The sequence below is a fragment of the Acromyrmex echinatior genome, chromosome 10, assembly GCF_024713525.1.
Source record: "Acromyrmex echinatior isolate Ae372 chromosome 10, ASM2471352v2, whole genome shotgun sequence".
NCBI classification, from domain to species: domain Eukaryota; kingdom Metazoa; phylum Arthropoda; class Insecta; order Hymenoptera; family Formicidae; genus Acromyrmex; species Acromyrmex echinatior.
Window position 1 is genome coordinate 6,972,237 of NC_141861.1, and position 26,511 is coordinate 6,998,747.

The window sequence follows — 26,511 nt, forward strand, 5'->3', positions numbered from 1 at the left end:
AGCTGAGCGTGATGAAAGTTTATAATGCAATCATGATTATCCATAATTACGTGCGTTTCTTACGATTATTTAGTAAAATATTATGTAATACTTTATCCTGTTTCTGGAATTGAGTAGATATGCGAAAAATTGAAATTTCAAACTTGATCTTCTTAATATTAAAAAAATTTTGTTATTTATATATCCACTTATATGTTGTAAGTATGTGTGAAGTAATAGTTGATTTCATTCACATTATCTGCTTTTTACTATTGTCATTCTAGCGTGATTTTTATAAAGAGTTTACGAGTCGCATAATCGCATTCGGTGTATTTTAGCTACAAAATGGATTTGTCTATCGTTCGTTTCAGCTTTTCATTACGCGTTTATTGAAAAATAAAATAAACGCGTAACTCCGTAATACAATGAAATTGTATAAGGGTGGGTATTATTGATTTTCACTAAGTTAATTGAAAAATTCAGTAAATAGATTTTGAAATATTACTTGATTGTAATGAAATATTGTAGGATATGCATGATGGTGTTTTAGAAAATAACTCTCCGTGTTTAATTGCTATAATAATTTGTTACAGAATTAATTGATTATTTATCATAATAACTGTTGCATAATTATATTAAATTTAAAATATTAAGCCTCTATTCAAATATTTATCAAATAATAGTGTCACGCGAATTTTAGTAGAAATCTCTTTGATCGTGTCGTTAAAATATGATATAGCAAACGAAGGAACTTAAGTGCTGCTCGGTGAATGCTCTACTTGAACAACATAAAGATACAAACGCGGCTCTATCGATTTTCGATAAACAACTGTATGCCAGAATCGTAATTCTACGAGGGCGACTCGACAAAAATTACTGCATGGAGGGTGGATAATCAATCCATGACGCCAGGGGGACGTTAATGGTGCACGCGAGCACACGACGTATACAATATATCCGTCGGCCTCTGACAGGGATATATCATGCGTAATATCTTCCACAGCGACCGAAAAGCCGCAGTTACAGTAAATTGTCGTACTTTCGAAGTATTTTACGGGACGTAGCGGTTGCATCAGAAGGGACTGAGAGGGAAGCTGAAGGGAGGTGGTTCCGACAGTCCTATAGACGGGTGGACGTTCTCTGCAATGTAAATCTCGTGAACGACTATATACGATCAACGAGGACCGAAAGTTGAAATCGAATTTCCTTAACGGGTCGAATTGTTTCGAAAAATCCATCAAATTGACCTGCGTCGTTTTAATTGCGACGTAGAATAATATCGGCTCTTAATTGCTGCAGCGAATTTCTTTTAATTACATTTCTATTAATTAAATATACGAATTTGAATTTAAAGACGTATTTTCTAATAGCAACGGGAATTGTTTTTGCCGAGTATAACATCGTTTACACTAAGATTTGCATGTTAATGACTTCGATAAACGTTGCAGTCGGATTACGTTCGACAATAGCGTTATATCACAGATACTTAACATCTCTCCGCTTCTTACAATTGCTATTACAATTGTAAATGGCAATTATTTCATGTGAGCTTTCTAATGATTCCAGATTTACGAATATGAAGAAATTTGGAAACCAAATTTTCTGATTCATTGAGTATTATTGCTAATACCCTTCGATAAAAAAGCACCTTTTTTTCTACAAAGTATCATAGAATATTTCCCGAAAATTTTTTCACCCTGAATACGATGCCGTTGGTAGAATTTACGTAGCACGTCAGGCTATCGTGTAAATTGATCTAAAATGAAATAAAAATTACATTTTTTGCCATTTTCAATATTTTTTATGGCAAATTAAAACCTTGTTTTTAAAAAAGATCTACAGTATATGAAAGTACAATTTAAAAACTTTCAAATGAATTTAGTTCATGATTGTACAACTTATTTTCATCAAGTTATTACTGTTTGAATTTTAAATTTTCTGTAAGTATAATTATAAAGTTTTTAAAAAACTTTTTTCTCTTTGAAGTGCCATAATACGCATTTCTAGGATTTTTGCGCTGAATACGATACCATCCTTAGAATTTATATAACAGGATTTTTAATAAATTGAGATGATTTTTTACTCATTTCATTGCAATTTACTAAAAATCTCGATGTGCTAATTCTGACAACGGATATCGTATGCAACGCAAACAAATATTCGGAATATGTACATAATATGACACTTTGGAAAGAATTTGGTTGTGGTTTAATTAACCGAATATTTTGTATAACCGAATAAAAACGTATTATTATACGTTATACATATATATGTATACGTATTGTTAGTCAAAATATCTTTCGTAATTTACAGAGAAATTATTATATACTTGAAGTGTGTTATACACAGTCTGTTACATTACACAACATTGCGGGGATAGTTACACGCGCAAACTTCTCGAAGTACTCCTCGAGGGATGAAAATAATTTTCATTTCTTGCTTAAGCAGCGTGAGCAGACAATCGCGAGAGATACAGAAGGTGGAAATTGAAACCGAACTTTTCTATGTTTTCCATTTTTTTCTTTCTCCATTTTTTTTTCTTTGCATAGGGATTTCGAAACTGCGTTACCCGAACTTTAGAATTTATATGAAATCACGTTCCATGTTGCCACGATGATTATTTTATGCTAATGATATCGCAAAGTAAAGGTGTCTGAAGAATGGTCGAGAATACTACTGGGTTACGACTTACGATCTAGAATAATACTACTGAATAAGTAATAACTGTTAATACCTGTTATTTTTATTAAATAGATTTATATTCTTTGAAATATTTTTATATGTGTAAAAAAATATCGTGATCGGTATTTATAGACAGTTCTTATATTTAAAACGGTCTTAAGTACAATCTTGAGATGTCATAGCTTAAGCCAATCACAAAACCGTATTTGCATCTTAAGACATTATTCAAGATAGACTATGAATATCAGCCTGTGAGTTTTTAACGGATTGATTAATATTCATAAAATATTGTAACGTTGCGATTGTATTATCGACTAGATGAATATAATTACTTGTTTTACTAATAATTATCGTTTTACTTAGAGAAAAACATTGTGATAACAATGTTATATAAAAGTGACGACAATCAAATTTTATATACAATAGAATTAATTCATATATAATTGAATAAACTATTTTGTAGTTGCAATAACTATAAAATAGTTTATCCAACTATATATATATATATTAATTCTATGTATAAAACCGAATATAAAAACTTAACATAATTGTCACCTTGGTGGCTGTTTTTTCTTTGAATGTCCTAACATGTATAATCCTTGATATTTCAAAAACAAGATGCATCGTACTACTGCGTTAACTATATTATCACATTTAAATAGACATAGAACGCGAAAGCATCAAATTTATTCAAGACTAATTATTCAAACTCGTGTTGATTTCGTCTCCATTTTCAACGTGACGAAACTTCGCTCTTTTTCGCCTTTTGTCACGCTGTCCTCCCCTTTTTTGAGCACGCTGGAAGTTCCGGAAGTTCATCAGAGCTTTTGAATGGTTTAATTTGCATACCTAACAATATTATACCGCGCGCTCGAAGATAGCTCTTGCCACTTCCTTCTACATTCCACTAAGGAGCGACAACACGAGTTGCTGAGGAAGTATGAAGAAAGAAGATGGAATATAACGGATGAATGTTCACACATGGGTGATGGAAAAGATGAAAGAAAAGTCGCGGTAATATTCTTTTTGCATCTTTTTTTTTTTAAATTCTTATACAGAAACGCGGTTACTATGTAAGAGTTTTTATATAAGCTCCTATCCTTTCTACTCTATTATCTGCAGGAACAAATATTCGCATTATGATTTAAAATTCGAACATATTTCTTTAGAACGTACTACTTTATTAGAAATTGAAGAATAAATCGCGTATCATAATCGTATCTTGTAATTATCTTATCTCGTTATTGTTACTTTACAATAATACAAACCCATTAAACTGTTTCGCGTAAGAAATGGTTATTCTTTTCTCTTTTTCCTCGGCCCAAGTTGTTTCGCGAGATATCCGATCGTATCGACATGCACTTCGAAGCGTGCTCACGTCGAACAATAATAATATTTCTTTGAGCTCGCTCGCTTGCTGGCTGGATCCGGCGTACTTCGGCGACTCCCCTACGAATATTTCCCTATTTTTACAGACAAGTATTGCATGAAATATTCATAAGGTCTATCCCCCTCTGCCGCTCCTAACAACCGCCGGATTTCGCTTACGATCTTGTCTGCCGATAGCAAATTTTTTCGTAAAATTAATATTACATGAAATGCGCACAAGCACGATTTTATCGGGTAAGAATTATCCTTTGTTTCTTAGACAAATATTGCATGAAATATTCATGGTACGCGTAGATTCGATCGCTTTTGGTCAGCGTTTTGGCGATGGTGTATATCCTTAAGGTTCCCTTTCTTTATATCCACGCAGGCTCTTCTACCGGCTTATCCACGTCCGGTACCAACGGAGGGCCTCGTATTATCAGAGTCTATCCTTTCCTCGTCGAACGACAAAAAGCATCTAAACCGGGAAAGATGGCTAGTGTTCGTATAGCGTGAAAGAGGTTTTTTGTCAGCAACGAGTGGCCAGTTATCAAGATCGAAACGATGGATTAGCGTCGATTCGTGCATACGCTGCTAAATCAGAAACCTTTTGTTTAAAAAAAAAAATGCTTTTCCTTTCTGTCAAAAATTTCTCGTTGTTTATTATTTTGTCAATTAAATATAATTCATTATTACTATACACTGAGAAAAAATACTGTATTTTAATGAATATTTATTTGAATAGTGCCAAATAAACATTTATAGTGAATGAATACTTACTCAATAAAAAGAGATGATAATTAAATTAATAGTTCTTGTATAAAATAAATATATTTTTATATTTACAATATTTAGTTGGCACTGTTCAAACAAATGATTTATTAAAATTTAGTACATTTTTTCAGTATAGTTGTCTGCAATCATTGTTTTCAACGTGATATTTAATTTATTATATCAACATACAATTTTTACAAATGTTTCAAAGGTTTCAAAGAATATTTGATAGATAACAGAAAACATGAAGATTATACACATCATTTAGTTTCTTTTTTTATCTTTCTATTCGCGTTATCTGATGCCTCGACAATACAATGCAAGAATCGTTTTTCTGTCTCTGCACTTTTTTATTACTCCGTTATGTGGACGGCAGGTCGCGTCCATCGATCAACGAAAGAGGAAGAAGCTCCTCCATTAGCGGCGCGAGCACCCTGACGCCCAACAGCGGGAGGAATGGACGCTGTATATTATTTCCATCACTCCTTCCTGCATTAATCAAGCCGGAAACCGTCTGCGCGTACGGCGCCGCGGTCCCGGTGCGCTGACGTGACTGGTCATAAATCGCAGGTTCGAGTGCAAACGCGATTACACACCGACGACGATTATCGAGGGAGGAGATCCTCTTCCTCCTCCTCCACTACCTCCACTTCCTCTGTCGCTTCATCTCTGCACCCTCCGGCGTCATTCTCGGATGCGGTCACGGTCCGACCTGTATAAATGCATAAATCCTCCGGGACGCTGACGCAGATGGAGGAGCAGGAAACTCGCAAGCGGATTCGGAGCGGAAAGCAATACGCGGGAAAACTCCGCAGAAATCCCGGGTCGTGTCGCACGCGCCGTCGGGTCGTCGTTTTTGTCGCGCCTCTGTTACCGCGTCGGCATTCTCTCATTTTTCCCCCCTTCCTCGTTTTTCCTTCTTTTTTTCGCACCGTTTAATCTGCTTGCGGTCCAGCATGGAGCCGCGTGCGTTCCGTCCGTCGGATATGAATATTTCTGCTTGTTAATTAAACGACGACACCATTGGACAACATGAAACGAAGTAAGATGATGTAATTATGTGATACACCAACAACTACTATCGGCTGCGTTTATTTTGTGAAAACAGTGAAAAAAAATGTTTACCGTTAAACTGCTGATGTATCAATGTGTTTTCTGAGTATATAAAGATAACTAGTAAATAAAAATCGTTAAAATAAGATTACTTGGATTATGAAGAATAGAGTTTTATTATTTTAGTTCTCTATTGTAGAATCTGTTAAGTGTTTTGTTTGTATTGTTTCAAGGATTAATTGCCAAAAAAATTTAAAGATTTACGTATACATATATACAGTGTACATATATACTATCTCTGTTGGATTAGAATATAAAGATCAATACATGAACTGACGCTTAAAAAATTCAAGAATACCTTTTTTGTTTTATACCCTAGAGGGTATTGAACTATCGTATTTTTCATTCTACCCCGTTAAAACTTGGACTCTCTTGACTCTCACACTCTCTCTTTCTCTCTCGTTTTTTCTCGGCTTACCACTCTTCTGCTTACCCCACTCCTTTATAAAGTTTGCATCGCTCTAAATTGTTTTTGTTCCAATTCCGAACGCACATTCAACCTTATTTCGTGCCTAGCGTAACCTACGGAACATTTTCCAGCTGTAATTAATTAATTCTCCTTTAATTTTCCATTATTCTTTCCAACCATTATTTCGATTCCGTATTTATTTTTTTTTAATCTTTAGATAACTTACGTCTCTCGAAGCGAGAATGAACTTCACTCGCGGAAGTATCTATCATTAAAATTTGATATGGCAGTAATGGAAGTGTATATAAGTAATTATTTTCTTTCTATTAACTAATACTAAATACGTTTTTTATGAAAAGAAAAAATTCCTACTTGTTTTGAATCCAGAGATTATAAGGGAAGAAACAAACTAATAAAACTGCAATATTATTCTGTAATATTATTATATAAGTATTATATTCTCGTTTTCGTGTACAAACCAAAGATTTTATAAGTACATTTTATACAAAATATTGTATATTTATTTTATTAGGAATATTTTTTATGATAGATACAAAAAGTTAGGAAATTTATTTAATAATAATTAAGTACGTTATGAAATTATCTTTTTACTTACTCAGGCTATTTTCATAATAATGCATCCTGATTTAATGTTATATATTTGGATTTTTTTACAATTCTAATAGAAATCGTTTCAATTTACAATAATCGTTATTTAAAGAATTCTCTTCATTGAAATCCGAATCCGACGAAGAGATCAAAAGGGAAGGAATGGATGCGTGCTTCGTGCTTGGAAATTTCTATCTACCATTCGATTCGTACTATGACAAGAGTTCCACGCCTTGTTCGCTCTTCCGAGGGACTAATTCGGTGGGACCGGTTTGCGAAAGTAATTAATTAATCCTGCCTTTAATCCCACCCACTCGGCATTATTACGCCGCTTTTTTTTTGTTCGTTGATACTGTCTTTTGCTGCAGGCCCTCGTTGTGTCATTTTGTTTTATCTAACCCCCGGAAGGACTGTAATAAATTAATTCCGCTTTTACCTTTATCATCTCTGCCATTTTCCTGTCTTTCTCTCCTTCTCTCAATCCTCATTTCTCCTCATTTCTCCATTCCCTCTTTGTTATAACACTTGCATAACGTTCGTTCGTTGTAAAATTCTTTCAGAAGAAATATTTAACCAACACTTCAGAGGACGGATAAAAGTGGCGAGAGTGCGCTTAATTCCTAGCTACGGGCACGCAAACCTCGTTAAAACTATGGATGAATTTATGCGACGGAACCCTTGTACTTTTTTTAATATACCTGAGTAACCGATCGCTAACTTGCAAATGAACCTCACGCAAGTGTTTAACCATCTATTGATGTAACATTGGTATCGAAGTAACGTAAAACGGTGAACAGAAAAGATTGGTTGCTACAGCATTAAAAATGCTATGCCATATTTAGCCAATCTTTTCTTTCAGTATGTATCTTGATATCTTTGTAATTTTGACATTTCCGTAAAATTGTTTTTTTTATTGAGAACTAAATGAATATCCTATAAGTGATAGTTTATATCTTGCATATCTGATAACATTCTTAATATTGGAAGAAATTTTTGTCAATAATGAATAATGGATATTAGACTGATATTGCAGTTAGCACTTCTCGTAAAAGTGCCAAATTTAGAATACTCTGTGCGAGTAGTTTCATTTATCATTCTATCGGAAAGCAATCACTGAGAAAAACCATGACGAAACGTCATGAGAAACATGTGGAAAAAATTAAACGTGGTGTCCAGGGAAAGAGGAGGTCCATTCGGTTGAGTGAAAAGAATCGCTCGCTCGATCTAGCGTCAGATAAATTCGCGTCCGAAACGCGACATGCTCCATTCGCATCTACACCCTCCCCTCCCGATGTATGTGACATGCCACGTAGTAAACGTGAGATAACAAATAACAAATTCATGTCCATGGTGACGCATTAGTGTTAACTCTTAATAAACGCCTTTTTCGTATGACACACCAGTTTTTTTTTTCTAAAGTTGATATTCTATAATTCTAAAAATTTAAAGATTATTGTTAATCTACCTGACAGATTGGAACATGTAATGATACTCTTTTTCTTTAACGTAAGAAATAACATTAATGAGTGAATAATCTTTAAATAATAAGATTGAAAAATGCTGAGTACATCATATCCGAGTTTATCATTTTTTGAAACTTTTAATTATGGCGTATTTTTTTCTTTAAATTTAATGTTTCTAATTTTTTAAGCACTATATAAGAAATCTTTTATTTTCATTTTTTTAACAAATACAAATTTAAAAAAAGATTTTTCAAAATTTCTGTTTTTTTCATTATAACTTTTTTATTAATAAAAACACTTGTACTCTTGTCATTCTTTAATGTCTATGTTTTAATTAAAAAAAAAATGATTACAATATACTTTTTTTTATGTCAGTTAATAATCAAAATTGAATACGCTATCAGTTAAGTTGAGTGTGTTGTCTTTGCGTGAAACTACAATATAATAGCGAATTAGTTAGATACATTAAAGCGCACTGCATATTAAGTCGTTGTACACTGATTTAATCTATATAAGAGTAAAATGCAAATGTTTCGAATTATAAAACATAGATCTTACTTTAAGCACAATAAAAAATATTGAGGATTTCATGACTTAATTCGTTTGTATATATACGTTTATGTTTATATTTATATTAAACACATTTTTACGTCAATTTATGTACGATAGCTTTAAAAATTGAGAGATTGAACAGTGGACGATATCAAAAAGCGTATTTCATGGCTATATTAAATTAAAAATACTGTCCTGATTAAAGAAACAAACTGCAGCGCGATGGGAAAGATCGAGTACGAGATCCGCTGAGAGAACGCACCTAATGACGCGCGCTTCCGAGCGTATAACGTTATGATGAGAAAACAATAGACAATGGCGGCGCACACCGCTCGGTAAGGAAAGATATGTCGTTGGACTAAGAGGGTATTAATTAAAACGCGGATACACGCGCGCGCATATAGCCGCGCATTACGGCTTGCGCGAACTGGGATACCCTTATTAAGCTTCATTAGCCGACACTCGGGTTAATTGCTTCATTTTTCCTCTTTACCCTCGAAACAACCCGCCGCTACCGCTGCTGTTGCCGCCGCCGTTGCTGTACCTCGATTTTATCCTTCCTGCTGCGCATTCTGCGACGCAGCTAGGGCAAGCTTGGCAGCGTAATTCAGTCTCGAGTGCATTATGCAATTGCAAATTATTCTCGATTAGTGGAGATGAACAAAGTGCTGAGAATGATCCAGCTCTCTCCCCCTCCCCCTTCCCTCCCTCTCCCTCTTTCCCTCCCTCTCCCTCTTTCCCTCCTCTCCTCCCTCGTCTCCCTCTCATACTTTGTTCATACGAAGATATGAAATATTACGGATTGTACTTTACTCCGAGGCGAAGCTAATATGTAAATGAATGTAATAGAATTAATATATTACTTTCCGTTATTAACACTATCGATCTATTGAGTCATCATAAACACTGCTTATATGTACATGATGATGTGTTTCCGATGGTAATTAACGGTATCCAAACCTGTCTGTCCTCCAGAATATATGTTAGCTTTGTTTTTATTTAATGAGCGTTACGTTTATCGAGCGCATTTAATAAAGTAATATCTCATTTACATTTCATAAGCACGGCTAAATAATTATCGCTATATAAGAGCGGCAATAGCGATATTACGGATTAAATTTTGCTGTGATCCTGAATATGCTTTGCGAAATGAAATTTTTTCGTAATTCCTTTTCATCGTAGATGAGAGAATGTTATAAAGTTTACGTGAGATTATTTCGCTCTATTGTAGTCTACGATATCCAGGGTAATTCTAAATTACGAATAAAGTGAGTGGTGGGGATGAATTAGTAGAAGATAATAGGACGAGGGACGTTTAACGTTCCCATTTCGCCGATATACATAAAAGACCTGGAAAAAATTTACGAGAATATTTAGGATATATAAATCTTGTAATTTCATGCGGAAATCTTGAAGATTTATTTCTTCTTTCATTTTTTCCATAAGCGATAAAACATTATTTAGAAAGGTAATTTTTTTTGTAAAATCCCTATTTTTAACATTCGCAATTTGTCTTACATTAATTATAATTTTTTATTATATAAGGAGCTGAATTTTTAAAATAATCAATTAATTTTACATTTTGTACCAGGATGGTGGTTTAAGCGAAATTGGATGCATTTTTAACATACTCGTCGGGATATATGTCTATTCGTATACGTGCGATGTTATTTTCATTAGTGACATAGCAGAGCTCCTCGAAATTAGGAGATAACGAGTCGAAATTTTGCGCCGTACCTCGCGGGCGTCGAAAAAGTCTACGTTCGCGTTTCCGCTTAATCGCCGTCCTAGGATTAGATACGACGTTAATTGCGACACGGAGTACCCGTAAAAGTTGCCGTTAAACGGCCATACGTTACGCAGCGGGAGCAGAGGGGGCTCGCGGTAATGGAACAATTACCGTACTGTCTGCATAACTCGCGGTGGAATTCGCCAGAATTCACGGAGAAGAGAGGAAAGGGCCGGCGCGACGCTGAACGGCTGGGGGTCGTGGCATCACGATGGTGTGACGAAGAGGTAAACGTTGCTCACCGGGGATTAGATATCGTCCACCGAAATTGGAAAACTTTATACCGAGAGAGTTAAACGCCTCTATTTTCTTCTGAAGATTAATCCGTAATATCTGTCCAATGGCACGTAGCTATCTTGGAAGGAAGACTCAATAGTTTCAAAGAACATGTTCGGTAATCATATATATAGATACAGCCTAAATAATATAAAATAATATTTGATGTTTTTGCTAATTAAAACAACAAATTACAGTTGGAAAATATTTTACGTGGTCTCGAACGGGCCACTCAAATTTTGTGTTAATTTAACACAAGATGAATATGTTAGAAAATAACATAAACATTATATTAAAAAACTAATATGAAAACGTAACATAATTTGTAAGCAGTCGTGTTTCTTCAGTAAAATTAACATATTTTATTCAATTAATAAGAACAAATGATTCTTAATATCAAATAATATTGTTATATAAAGAATAGAAAGGATATTTTATTCATTTATCTTAATTTTGTTTTGAAAAACATTTTTGTATTTTTGTTCACTTACTCATAAATTGTGTTATTTTAACATTAAGAAATGTTGAATATTAATTAAAGTAAAATATTTAAATAATACAATCACATTATATTAAAGAATACTGGGATATATTGAAGATTTAATACATAATTTTAACAAGGACTTGAGTCGGCTGTTTTACACAAATACAAAATGTTCTTTACTAGCATAATATCACTAATTTACAAACATATACTTACAATCTTTTTTTACGGGAAAAGAGACGTATCTAATTTAATTATTAATAAAAAATAATTGTATATATATTTAATAGATATTAATATTATTAATTTTTCAATTAACTGAAGAAATGAATATTTTGTCCTATGATTAACAAATACGCTATTTAAATGAACAAATAGCCGCTAAGCTGTTAGCTATTTCAATAAAGTATGCTATTGTTTTATTTCATCTATCGTTGAGCAATAATATTACTTCCGCAAAAATACAAAATAAGATGTTATTTTATTTGAACGACAACAAGTATGTTGTTCACAGAGATAATCTTTCTCAAGCTCGTCAAGCTTTCGTTCTCGGTGAGGAAAATACGAACGATAGACGCGGTGCTATCAGCACCAGTCGGGATATTCAACCGTGAAACTCCCTGTGAGCCGCGGAAAAGCCGACAACGTTCCTCGGCTTTTCCATTGGTTGCCGCCCATGAATGTGCATCCAAGGAAAGTGCATCCACGTGCCGATCCGCGTTGGCACTCCGAAGAGTTACGGATACAGGTGGCTTTTCAGAAAATAAAGCATTACCGGCTGTGAGAGTACATTTACTAGCTCGCGTTTGTGTCGATGTAGCTACATCGCTTTGTACTCGATTAAAATCGAAATTAAAACAGAGCGATCGAAGGTTCATGAAAAGTTTTACGGATTTAATTAAGATAAAGGTAATGCTTAGTATATTACATTATGTTATCGTATTTATACGAAAATAACGTAAATCAGCGTACCTGCACACTTTAAACGATGCAGTAATTTTCACTTTTGGCATAATCAAAATTACTGGAAAGTTTTTTAAATTTCTTTTTTTATACTTTTTAGTCCTTGGCAGTGAGAAATTCTATTGTTTTAATACGTCGTCAATTTCCGTTGAATCCATATTGATACTTCTCGAACGCCACAATCTATACTTCTCGAGTGTTTTATCGATAGGATCAATGAGAAAATAGGGAGGAAAAAAAACAGGTCAATACGAAATTATCACGCAAGCCTTGTTATCGCGGTCAACATCTTCGTAGCGATACCGCTTCAAGATAAAATTCCCGCTTCTGCTACATCGACGTGACGTTGCATCGCGTGTCGATGCACCCGCAATGCATCGGTGCGCGGCTGTGCCTCCGCGGAAAACTCAAATAGTCGACGACGAACCTTATTTTCCGCTCTTTCCAACCCCCTCTCTCTTTCAATCCCCGTTTCTTTCACGGGATAAGAACCTGGAAGATCTTGGCTTCGGCTTTCACGCAATACTATCCACGATGCGCGCGGCGCAAATATTTCTTCCTTTGCATATCGAGCCCGACGTGGCCATTTGCATTCCTCTGTGCCTGTTCTTCCTCCCTGCTCTCATCCTACCGCTTCCCTCCCCCAGAATAAGGAGTACCTCTGGGCGTTCCTCTTTACCTCTTATCCCACACCCCTCTTTCATCAATTTCTTTTTCTCCCTTTAACCTTCTTCCTTCTGCTCTTTTATTTCCTTTCTTGTGCTTCCAACGTCATCTAACTGGAGACGTTTGCAACCTCGAAACGTCTCTCACGTTCTTCGAGATTTATGCAGGTACTTAACAAAAGTACGCGGGAATAGTATCATCAACTCATCTTTCTTATTTCTAATGTAGGAAACATCCAAAACCCGGAAAAGTACAATAAAAAAATTTTTTAAAGTAAGGATATTGTTGCAATATTTATTTAGTATATGTATATTTATATTTAAAATTAATTATTATAAACAAATTACATTTAATTTTAGTATATAATAATATTTTTTTATTAGCTATAATTTATTGTAACTTACTTCTAATTGATAAGACAATACTGCATACAAAATGCAACTAAAAATATAAGAACTTTATGCAGATCTGCATAAAAGAATGAAAAAAAAATTTAGCTACATCACTGAAACGACTTTTGCAATGCTATTTGTGGATTCCTGCTGTTGAGACCGTTTCTTGGAGATCTCGGTTCCATTAGAGCGACGGAAATGCATCACTTGCCGTAAAATTAAGCGGTGTGGACGGAAAAGGCGCCGTTGTTATTGATGTGGCACGATGCCGAGTGCTTCTCATTGTTTTTGTTAGGATAACTGATAGCTTCGAGAATTCATTTATTCGTAAAAGCCTCATTCTATGGTTGATTAAGAGCTGTGAAGATCAAAAATTTAAATATAATAAATTAAATATCATTTAATTTTAAAAATTATCAATAATATGGAACTATTGAGAGAAATTATTGCTAGAATTAACATAAAGAAAAATTATAAGAAGCAATTTTTTAGTTTAGTATTTTATTATGTTGAGAGAAATAATGGTAAATTTTACCTACTGTCAACATAATACGGAAAAGATCACACTAGCAAAGTAGCTGAAAAATCTGTGTATATTATTCAGAATAATTAGCTTTAATTTTACGTGATAAAACTAAATCTAATTATTCTGAATAATATACATAGCAGTAATACTGAAGCAACATGATAGTTATTATTACAAAGTACTTTTAAAATTGCATTTTTAGAGATAGAAAATCAGAAATGCTGTCGGACAGTGATTTTAACACAGTTTAGTCTTTAATGTCATAAAATATTATGAAGGTAAATGAATTTTTAATTTCTCAGTTGTAGTGTATTGTTAAAAAACACACGAGAGATACTTGAAACAATTTTTAGTCTTTGGTTGTGTTTCTAGGTGAAATCATTTTTCTATTCTTTTGTCTTTTACTTTTGCAGGTGTATATATCATTATTAATATAGTAATATGATAGTTTTGTTTATTTTCTGGTAATAATCATCCTCTCGTTTTGGTTTAATCCTTATAACTGTACACAATAGCAGCAATTAATAAACTATCATTAAAGCGTACCACAAATTTGTGTAATTGAAAGAGTAATTATTTACCTGCGTTATTCACTGGATAAAAATCCGCAAAGTGCTCTAATTAAAACGAAATTGTAGCGAATAATTACTTCCTACCATGCGAGCGTATTGCGATAATTTTCGACGTGCTGTTTATCCCTACCTGTACTGGCATTGGCGTATAATCGCAGATAAATGTTATTAGTTGCGCGCTTTTATCAATTACGGAACGAATTAGACTTCGATAGCGATGGGATACATTTCATCCCATTTACATCTCGTGTGCGCCGAATCCCCAAACTAATTTTGGACACGATAATCCTCGGTGTGACATGGAGCCGAAAGGCAATGAAATATATCATTTATTAATATTATTTTTTTTCTTCGTTTTATAGGCGATAAAAAAACATCATCTCGCATTTATTCGAAATTTAATATAATATAATGAAAATCTTTTTTTGTGAAAAATTCGTCATATCGTTCTCGAGATGTTTCCCAAAAAAAATAACGATACAAAGACTGGGACAGCACAAGGGTGGAAACGAAAACGGGACGAAAAGACGTGCGAACAAATTCCCCTCTAATTAATACCTGACCACAATGGCGGAAAGCGCCGCAATTTCTCGGCCTTAAAACCAATTTGTTGCCCGCTCTCGGGCTCCTTGTTTCCTCTTCGGAACGGCGCGACGCCGGGCCTGTATTATGCTTAGGGTTCCGCCATTATGTTTCCCCGGTTTTGCCGAAACAATACAGCGTATAAGCGGCCGTCGCGCTACGCCCCGACGTAATATTACGCTGGCTGATTTATATCGACCATTCTGCGACTCGCTCTGCAACATTACATTCACTCACTAAGCGATCGAGATCATTATGATGTAATAAACGTTCGGGACAGACGTCGAAAGAATTCCGCGTACGAAGAAAGTTTCTCTTCCTTGAGGAGATCATCGACACGTAAATCATACGTGCGTGAAGGCATTCAAATATTAGATCAAGAAGAGGAGAGCCTAAATATGAGAGCACGAAGCGTTTATTATGTGTTTTAATTATGATAATATTTTTAATGAAATGAAATATTTGTGTTATAATGCATTATTTTTGCAATTGTATATTGTATATTAGGAATAATTATTTCTTAAATAAGTTGTGTATTTCGTAGGACAATTACAATTCGTAGATATATCGGCAAGCCACATCAGAGGAATAAATGTAAAATTCTTACGCACGAGAGATCATTCGAACTATCTTATTCTCCTTGTTAAACAAAACAAGAATTCGCCGTATCAGCGTAAAGAGCTCTCAGTCGTTCTAATATTTCCGCGCAATATCGCCGCCGTCATTTACGAAACGCCGGATAGTTTGTATAATGCAACGACGGGACGTGTCTCTGTATATTTGCGCAATATCCCTTTACGGAGTTCTTTTATGGACGACGGAATAGAGATTCTTTGCATGGAAAGACGTCGAATAATTCAGTCGGTGCTGTCTCAAATATGATTATTATAATTAATATATATATATGCACATATATATTTAACATGTAGAGATTAATGTTATTAGATGTTAATTAATTAATTAGCCAGAATTCCATAAATTTGTGTCTATTCTGAATATGAGCCTTCGATATAGATAATAATGCATTTTATTAGGATTAATATTACTATTGAGATTCATCAAATGTCAAATGATTACGTTTCAATAATTAATGACAGTAAAATGCAATGTGATATATTAGGTGTTGGAATTAATTCGTAGCGTTTTTTAATGAAAGAATGTTATTTATTTCACATGAGCATTAAAAAATACATTAATGAAAGTACTTTCCATCATTTGTAAAACGCTACGAATTAATTCCAACACCTAATAATTAATAACAAAGGAATGCTATACATTTCCATTTTCAGTTCTTAAGAATAATTAATTATTCACGGATTCTGAATTTATCTTAAATTTAATATTGTATTAAAGTGAACGTTGCAAATACGATGATTTTATAGCTTAATTAACATTTGATCGAACTTGTTATGTTTGTATATGTAATGTTAATCTTTAAGCTTGTAGGTTAAAAATTTAAAGATTCACAATGATAGGGGGATGCTCAAAATATCCTAAATAAAATTTAATTTTATAGTTACATTTTTTATTAATATTTTATGTATTATGTTACAGTTAAATTTATATTAATTATATTCTTCTAAATGAACTTTAAAACTTTGGGCATTGCATTGACCATCTGGATAATATTTTTTGTTTTCATTTTCCAGAACAGGTTTTAAAGAAAATTAAACTTAAAATGCTGTAACCATCTACCCGTTTAAAAGTTAAATTTCACAATTTATCAATAGAAAGATATAATAAACTAAAAAAAATATTTCTCTTTTAAGAATGATAACTCAAAAAGAATGTCAATATGCAGATGTCTGCACACGACACAAAGTAACATTCAATCGAACGGGCACCGCGATAGTGAACGCGAGTTTTGTGAAAACGGATAGTAATTTTTTTTCTCTTTCTTTTGAGAACCGTTTAAACATGTCACCCGCATTTTTGAAGCCCAATCTCAGATAGATTCGTCAGGTTGCACGACACGACGATTTCATTGCCGCGCCGACCTCGTAGTTTTGCATGAGGCTAAATGCGAAATTAAATCCGAGCATGTAAACGACCGTCATGTATACCCTGTCACCGTTACAAACGCAAGTCACGAATCCGTAGCACACAGAACGCGTCTTTTGCTTTTATTTACGGTTCGCCTGCTCGCACTGCGAAGCCGTCGATTTAATTCCGAAAGTTCCCGGCGTCGCGACGGCGACATCGAGAAAGAGATGCCCCGCCTTGCACGACGCGATACGGCGACATGTGTCCGTAATGTCTGCGTAACACGTGAAACTTCTTGCATTTTAGTTGCGTCGATACTATTCCTTTGATCGATGGAAAAGAGAGGAATCTCGAAACGAGTTCCATCAATGTTTAACATTCAATAGTAAAGCCTTCTACAATATCGATGTGTTTTACGAAATTTGCCTTCACAGATTCTTTAACTCTCTAGAAGCGAATGCTGCATCTTTACAGCGTTCATTTTAAAATTAAATTCGGGATAAATTCAGGATCTGTGCAGATTAATCACACTTAAGAACTGAATATAATAATGTAGCAGTTATTGAAATATAGTGTCTCTAATCGATATATATTGATGTATGTTGATCGTCTATATAATATCGATAGAATAACTTCACTTGTAAGTCATTTTTAAGCAGACAGTAAAAATTTTTTTGTTATATAAACACAATGCCGTCCTAGAGAAATAATCCATATTTAAAATCAATATTTATTAACAGAGATAGAGTAAAATAGAGTAAATAATTTCTAATTTTATTTTATCATAATTTTAATTTTTATTGAAATTAAAAAAACTTATTTATATGTATATAATCTTAAAATTGATAAATTTTAATGTTGATGACATCCGACTAATTTTTTTTACGGAAAGCTCTTTGAGTAAATCCAAGAATTTTTACGAAAAATTTATAGATTTTTTTTAGTTTTAATTTAAACAGCACATTTTTTTATTCATGAAAAATGTCACTTCGCATAAACTATGAATGCGGTTCATATCAGGGCGAAGATATTAATACGCTGCATGCAACGCGATGCATTCGTGCGTGTTGCGTGCGTGCATAGGATTTTTTTCCATTTATTTCCCCGTGTCTTTTAGCTGAGCATTTTTACAACCACTCGCGGGTCGACATCTTTATCGTTGTCGTTATAAAAGTTCAATGTACCTTTTGGTTAGTACTGCCTCGCTGATTAACCCTTTCAACGCCGATGGCATTGCGCAAAGAGTTGCGCAATTTATGCGCATACATTTCACTTGCGCGTCCGATTTCACCATTTTTTTCTTAGTCATCCCTTACACGAGGCACCGCACAAGAGACGAATGCAGTACAGTGTTTTAGCGTGATTAAGGTAAATGAGTTCTAGTTGCGTTCCATCACGTAACTTTTGTTGCGTGATTTTGAGCAGACACGCGGTAGACATTAACACATTGTTTATGTTTATTATTTATATATGTATTATACAGTGACTACCAAAAGTTTTCAACCAACATATAATTTTACGATAACTTTTGTCGATCTGTTTTTCAGTTTATATTATAAGTTAATAAAATTTCAATTGTTATACAATCAACTTAAAAATATATTTTACTACAATATATTAAGTTTTTGTATACTAAATCTTTGTTTATAAAAATGTTTTATCTGAGTAATATGATTATTTCTTGATCAGAAACTTTTGGTAGCCATTGTATGTCGTATGTATTTATTATTTATATTTGATAATTTGTGAGTATATATTATTTGGAAATATTATTAAATATTTAAATACTTGAATGTATAGGAAATAGTTTACAAAATACTTTACAGTATCAAAATTGTCAAATTTTATTCTAATGAAAACATGTTTAAAATTTGCAATTTGCAATGCTGAATGAATTTCTATCTCGATTTATCATCTTGTTTAAAATAAATCTTGGTTGCTATACTTATATAATAATTTTTTTATGATAGTATCGAAACGAATAACGTTTTTCATGTCATACGAGAGAAATTAATTTCTACTGATAATGTTAATAACTTTCGCTTCATATATTATCAAGATCTATTAATAGCATCTAAATGTCATGAGAGAGAAATGATTCATTTTTATTAACACAGCGCAAAGTTGAGACGCGCATTTCCATATGAAACACGCATCATTCACTTTTGCATTGCGTGACTAATCCATCACACGCACCCTAAACACTCCACGTAGTTCGAGTAATCTTACTTGTTTTAACACGCTGGTTTACCCTTTCTTTCCCTCTTTGATGTTTTTCCGTATTCTTTTTCTGCCTGGTCATTTACGATTCTTTTGTGCGGAAAAAGACAACTCGAACAAATTGCCTAAGAAAACGTTTACAACATTAGACTTCAGACAGAATAATTTGTTGCCAAAGTATTATCTTAAAAATAGTATAACAAATTATAGATTAACTGAAATAGATAAGAAATAAATTACCAAGTTTTAAGGATATCGATTTATCATAACAGATATATATAAGATTTATGTGTTTCTGTTTAAAATTTAGTATTCCCATGTTTTGTATACATAGGTATATAAAATTAGAAAATTATGTAACAGAAATAATAATTTTGTATTTTTTTAAAGTATAATAGTGTACTTGTTGCTTTTTTTAGTATTTCCTCTTCGATAGTAACTTCTATAAATTTGACGTTTGTGAAGCTTTATTGCGGAGTTCCTTCATTTATCATTATATACATATCTACCTCGACATTTATTTTTTATTCTATTTTTTTGTTACAGCTTGCTTTCTTCACGTACTATACAGTAGCGATGGGTGAGGTGAATCCCTCCGGGCCAGTGCCGATCGACAGTGTCTTTATTTACAGACCAGACAAGCGGCTCGAACTCTGGAGGTTTGCCTTCTACATGTTCCTGCACGCTGGGTGAGTCGTGATTTTCTTTATTAACGACATTTGATTGGATATTTTGCGCATTCGATCTTTTTTTTCCATCTCGATTCAGCTATTTGCGTAATTGCAAGCGTGTCTCTCGCGAATATACATATTTAACGAATATTTGTGGTATCATATCTCGATAATATCGGATCTCTCGATCGGATCTCTCAATGCCGCGTTATCCTTGTGCCCTGCCAGAACGCGTCTGCAATTCGATTCTCTCTTTGCTTCGTGATATGCAAGTGCATCGTTAATTTTCTCTATCATCACAGAGAGAGAGAGAGAGAGAGAGAGAGAAACGCCAATGTAATTCGAGAAGCACACGTTTGCTTTTATATCACGTATCAGCGCGACTTTATGTAACGTTCCAAACCAACGTTTTTCGCACTAATGGTTACAAAAGCAAATCTGCGTCATTGCGCATTCAAGTTATCGAGGATGTCGCAGGCAAATTTGCGACTAGAAAAATACGAGAGAGAGAGCCCAAAGCGAGTCGATAAAACTTTCGAAACTTTAGAGCGATGACAACTGTGAAGAACGCATTTTTCGTCTCGCAAAAATTGCATTCACCAAACAATCTTGGCTCCCGATTAGCTCAAATAAATGGTCTACGGCATATAGACATAGATTCCATTATTTGTTGAAAACGTCATTATTATCGGCGATGAATAATAAAATTTAATTTAAGCGTTGCGGCGGAATATCATTCGTTTTTGTGATATTGCGTCGCGATATTGTCGTATCATATTTACAGTAATATGAATTGTAATATAAAAGAAAAGAAGAGAATCAAACCGAAACTCTGAAATTGATAATGGCGTCGTGGTGCGAAATATCACGATATTATGGTAGTTAAAAAAAAGGGATCAAGATAAACGTCCCAGTCGTGCTTTTCGCTCCTTTTTTTACCTCTTTTTTCGCGGACTTGCAGAATCAACCTACTTATTGCATATGTTCGCGCGTGTTCTGCAAATTTAGTTCAACACAAAACCATATCTTTTATTGTTCAAAAAAGGTATGCAATATGCTTTTTACGTTTTGTCAACAATAAAGAATGCAGGTCGCAATCATATCTGGATTTCGCGGAATATCAAAAGGAAAGAAAAGCTCTCAGAAAAATATAAAAGAAAATAAATAAGAAAGAAAAATATTATAAATATATAGTAAAATAATAGATAAAGAAAATGAAATGTGCGTTATCAGATAGACTTTTCACGTATTTTATTATTAGAAAGAAACTTTCTTTGTATATAAAATATCGAATGTGCTGTTGGAAGTGACACGATATCAAATCTTTAAAGCAAATCTTAATTTTGAAGAACATTTAATGTGTAAGAAGATTAAAATTGACAGCTCTATCTCGCATTACTTAAGAATGTATTATTTTACAACAAAAAGAAAAAATTATGAAATAATTATAAATTATTTTATATTGTATTTGAAAACAATTCAAAAAGTTTGGCAGCGATTTTTAGAACCTGAATCAAAAATTATTTCAATAAGAAATAGGCATTTTAAAAAATAATTTTGAGATAAAATGAAAACATTTTTATTTAAACTATAAAATTGTATTGTTAAATTTTATAAATATGAACTTTAATTGAACATGTATATAACATTCATTTTTATACGCAAAGCATAAATTTTCAATTCCAGTCTTTTTCACAGAACCTATACACCTGATACATTCTTAAACCCCTTTCTTTCTCTAGAAAATTTGTTTATGATTACAAGAGACAAACTGCAGAATGTAAGATACTCGCGTGCACGAGATCTGCCTGGACGAAACAGATGCGACTCTGTGCATCTACGATCAACCACCTGCGTCTATCATGGACGTTAGACATTGAGTCACTCAATTAATTATAGTCAATTGCAATCCTTGTACCACGTTGTCGCACGTCACATCGATTGAATTCGAACGACGCGACGCCATGTAGGAAACAAAATTGTATAAGCGTTTCGGTATGCGTTTTATTCTCTCATGCCGCGGTAAAGTGGAGCACAGGGAGAAGGTGGCAGCTTTCTTCGTTCACAGCTATTTTTCCACCGTGTCTTTTGCTCTCATTTTCTTTTCGCTTGCTCCCTCTGGTTTTTACCACCACTTTCTGTTCTCCCCAACGACTTTTTTGCTCTCCTCTTGGCTTCTCTCAACCCTCGCATTCCTTTAGACGCATCAACATTTCTATACTCTCTCCCATGAGATGAAAAGAGATCGAGAGATGAAACCGACGGATGACTCTGTATGCTTGTGCTCTCTCTCTCTCTCTCTCTCTCTCGCCGACAGAGTAGTTTTCAGTACGCGAAGCTCTCTAAATTATTCATGGAAACGCCAGATAAGACGACCGTTTTCCGTACGTGCGTATGGAAACGACGATAAGAGTGACCTCACTGCTGTTTTCTTTCCTATAGAAAGTATGCATTCGCCCAATCTTCGTCGCTCTTCCTTTCTTTTATTCTCTACCTTCTTCTCTACTATTCTCTTTGTTCCTATTCTATTTCTGATATTAGATTCTCCTTATTTAACGCATCATTCCTTTTATCTTTTATTTCTCTTTGCATTCTGCACGTTGCATTTATCTTCACCTTATCTTTTCCTGTGTTGATTTCCCTTTTTTGTAGATCGGTTATTAATGTTTCTTTCATTAACTTTTCTTCTTTTTCTTGATACTAATCTTGTTATTTATTATGCATTTTTTTATATTTATATGTATATTGAAATAACGCATGTTTTTTAAGACTCTAAACGTAATAACGCGGTTGTTACCATTTCACTTTTAAACCGTGAAATTCAGGATCTTGTTGGTGTGTGTGTATGTGTATGTGTGTGTCTGGTATTCACGCTACTTACATGCGTCTAATACTCGTTTCTATCATTGTAGATTAACTTTAATCTCGGTTCAACTTACTCTTTATCTTCTTTTACTTCTTAAAACTAGAAAAAGATAAAGAGTTAGTTGAAGATTAAAATTAGACTAAAGATTAAAATTAAACTACATTCCCAGAAAGGGCATAATTAGAGGTTTTTATGCATTATTAATTCGAGGTTCGTTATTACGAGGTTTCAATGTACCTAATTTGTCCATATTCTCATAATCTCTTGATGCTACATGCTATAATACTTAACTTGCTAGTATTACACCGTTATTTTCTGTTACACAATTTGTTCAAATGGGACTTTAGTCTCGTTTATCTCTGATTGTATCTAATATTCTTTGTTTCTACTTCGATCCTTCTCCTTTTTTTAAACTTCTTTTACTGCACAACTTCTTTCTTTTTATTGATTATTTCTTTCATCGATTCGCGCTCTCGCGGCAGTTGGATTATTAATGCGAGCAACGCCCCACGCGCGTCCATCAAAAGTCATTTCTCCAAGCATTTACGTGATCCCGAAAGAAATCAGGAGCGATAGAAAGATAAGATATACGTTGTAACGCGCGCGGTAAGTCGAAGATAAATTTCGTAAAAGCTGATGAATTCGTTCGTGGGACGGATCTCCGGGGAAGATACTCTACACGTATCTGGATAGATACATTTAAAATTGCATCTTGAGAAAGCCATAAGTATATCGCGGCAAAGAATAAGAATAATAGAGCAATCGGTTTTAAAAAATTTGTATTCATGTTATTGACGTCAGTGATTCTCGGATCGATCATGTACGCGCGAGCATTATGTGTCGCTTACGCTAATTGGTATAAATCGAGGTTATGATAAGCGGTATAATGCATCAGCGGTGACACACGAGCTGCCAGAAGAGACCAAAAGCGCGATCCATAATCGACGAGTAAAAAGTCTGACGCTTCAACCGGGCGACAGGCGATTAATTATAAAAACAAGATGGCTCGCGCTATCGAGCGCCTTTTTCCGTCTCCGCGTAACGCCCGTTACCTCCGCCAGACGTTATCGAGCTTCCTCCGTTATTAATGTGAAAACTGTCTTTGCCGTCGTGCTCCGAAGTCGCGATTCTGTCCTATTTCACCGTCTCCTTCTCTCCCTCTTTCTTCATGTTCGCCGCGTGAGAAAGCCGGAAGCGCGGAAAAATCGAGACAATCGCCGTAATTGCGGGAAGTCAACGCGCGCGACAGCGTTGTCGGAGCAGACACAATGATATCGCTGAGTCCGCAAAACACGGAGCCGCACCGAAAAGATCGCGACGCTCGAGACAGGACACGCTTCCGCATTTCGTCGCCTGTGGTACATCAATTCGTACGAATCAAGCTTGAATTCACGGAGGACGCTTTGTTGCGCCCGAATCGTCGCTGGACATTCGTTCGTCCATATTTGAAAAACGCGGCTTGCAAGAATCCGGTGACGAAGAATTTTTATTTTCTTTGGTACCTAAAATCACGCTAAGCAGTTAATGTTTTCTTATAATAGATGCATGTAGTAAGTATATTGGTACTATTTACATTACCGCGTGAGGCAACTTTCATTTTAATGATTATATATCTACTGAAAAAAATAATCAACAGCATTATTTTAATTAAAAATTTTGTTAATTCACACAATAACATTATTAATGGAACAAATACGTCATCTTTCTTGTTTTAATAAAATTTTATTTATTTTATTAATGATGTTATTGAATGTGTGAATTAACAAGATTATTTTAAATTAAAATAATCCTGTTAATATTACATTATTTTTTTCAGTGTTTGAAGGAAAAGCAACTTTTTAAATTACAAATATAAATAATTAAAATTATACTATTATTATTGTATATTATTTATACACACATATATTAAATTTAATTAATTTAGTTACGGAAACTTAAGTTTCTCTTTACTTTCTTTATTAATACGCACAAATAAAAAATTAAATATACTAGATTTCTTTGCAACAAAATTTATATAGTGCTACTAGTGGTGCAACACGCAAACGTAAGATAATGTGCTGTCTTCTTCGTGAGAACGCTCGCAAACGCGGCATCTTTCGGGCTCCGTAAATCATGCCGAAGTTCCTCACTGCGGAGAAGAAGGGAAAAAAAGAATACGCCCGAATCTCTCGACTCGTAACTCAATTTAAATAACGATGTCCACCATCCCATCGCCTTTATAAGACCTCGTCACTCGCGCGCTGCCGATGCGGCATTATGCATGCACGACACACCATTATGCCGCGAGTCCTTTTAATGTCGCATAAATGTGCCGAAGGCTGTGCCCCTTAATATCACCGAGAGGCGGTATTCCTCGCCCTTCGTGCACGCGACGTGCGCCACGTGGGCTGAAACTTTCGCCACCCGTTCTCCACGAGAATGAAAATTCTTGTGGAAGATTGCCAAGCAAATTGCACACGCGATTACATTCAGTCTTTCCTCTTCCAAAAGGGATCATTGCGGAATCGCAATTAATCACAATTAGATATTACATTAAGGATTGGGAAAGTTACTTTGTAAAAGTAAATAATTACGGTTATAGTTTTTTTTTAACGATAAAACTAACTAGTGTTATCGTTACAAGTTATCGATTCTGAAAAATAGTGTGTTACTTAAAGTAAATGTCGTTACTTTTCAATTTTCTTTTTTATGATTTCGCATTTTAAATATAAGATTATAATATTTATAATATTTCTAAATTATACATTTATAATATTTCTAAATTATTTTATTTACTGTGTACGTATTAAAGAGTCCTCAATTTATATATATTTACAGAGTGTGATGAGATCAGGATAAAGATATGTTCCAATCACAAGGAATCAATGATTATTCATCGAACATTCATCAGTCGATGTACGAATAAATTTGATAAAATAATTAAAGAATAGCTTTAATTTAGTTATTAATTACAAAAAAAATGTACTAAGTTAAGTTACGCTTGTAGATAGAAAAAATTAAATGAAATTAAGTTATAGTTACTGGAAAAAAGTAATTCTGATTGTAACTTCGTTACAAGTTACTTCCCAATCCTGACAATAACAGTAAATCGATAATACATAGAGGAAGAGAGGGGAATTCCATTTTATTTGACTGAAATAGCTTATAATCAGTAGATATTCATGTAACTACTTTTGGTACAAGTTTGTTAGACATAAAGTAATATCAATTATGCCATAGGTAGAAGTTCTTTGAATATACAGAACGAATGCAATTTACAAAAAATTGAAGAGAAAAAAGGTTATGGTAATAAAAAAGGTAATATTACGAAATAAAAAGAGGGAATATAAAATATCTCCAACTAATATATAGTACTTTACACTCATACAACTTTATATGCACACATTTTGCAACCAAATTTAATTTAATCATACCATTCAAAAGCCACATTTAAAGCCTTCAAATTAGACTAAGGTTATAAAATTAATAGCAACATACATCTTTACATTTACAAAATTATGTAAAGAAACACTTGCAAAACTGTCTGCTACCTGCAAAATTGAAATGCAGCTTTTACAACGCAGTAAATACTA

At 34.0% G+C, this 26,511-nt stretch overlaps 1 protein-coding gene across 2 annotated transcripts in view; it reads left to right on the plus strand.

The window, feature by feature from the left end:
- Positions 1 to 26,511, plus strand: part of stet (stem cell tumor) — a 429,808-nt gene that overhangs the window by 368,831 nt on the left and 34,466 nt on the right. For both annotated transcript variants that reach the window (XM_011063469.2, XM_087410217.1), the window contains exon 7: positions 19,949 to 20,091. In XM_011063469.2, coding sequence (XP_011061771.1) covers positions 19,949 to 20,091 — 143 coding nt within the window. The remainder of the gene's footprint in view (positions 1 to 19,948; positions 20,092 to 26,511) is intronic.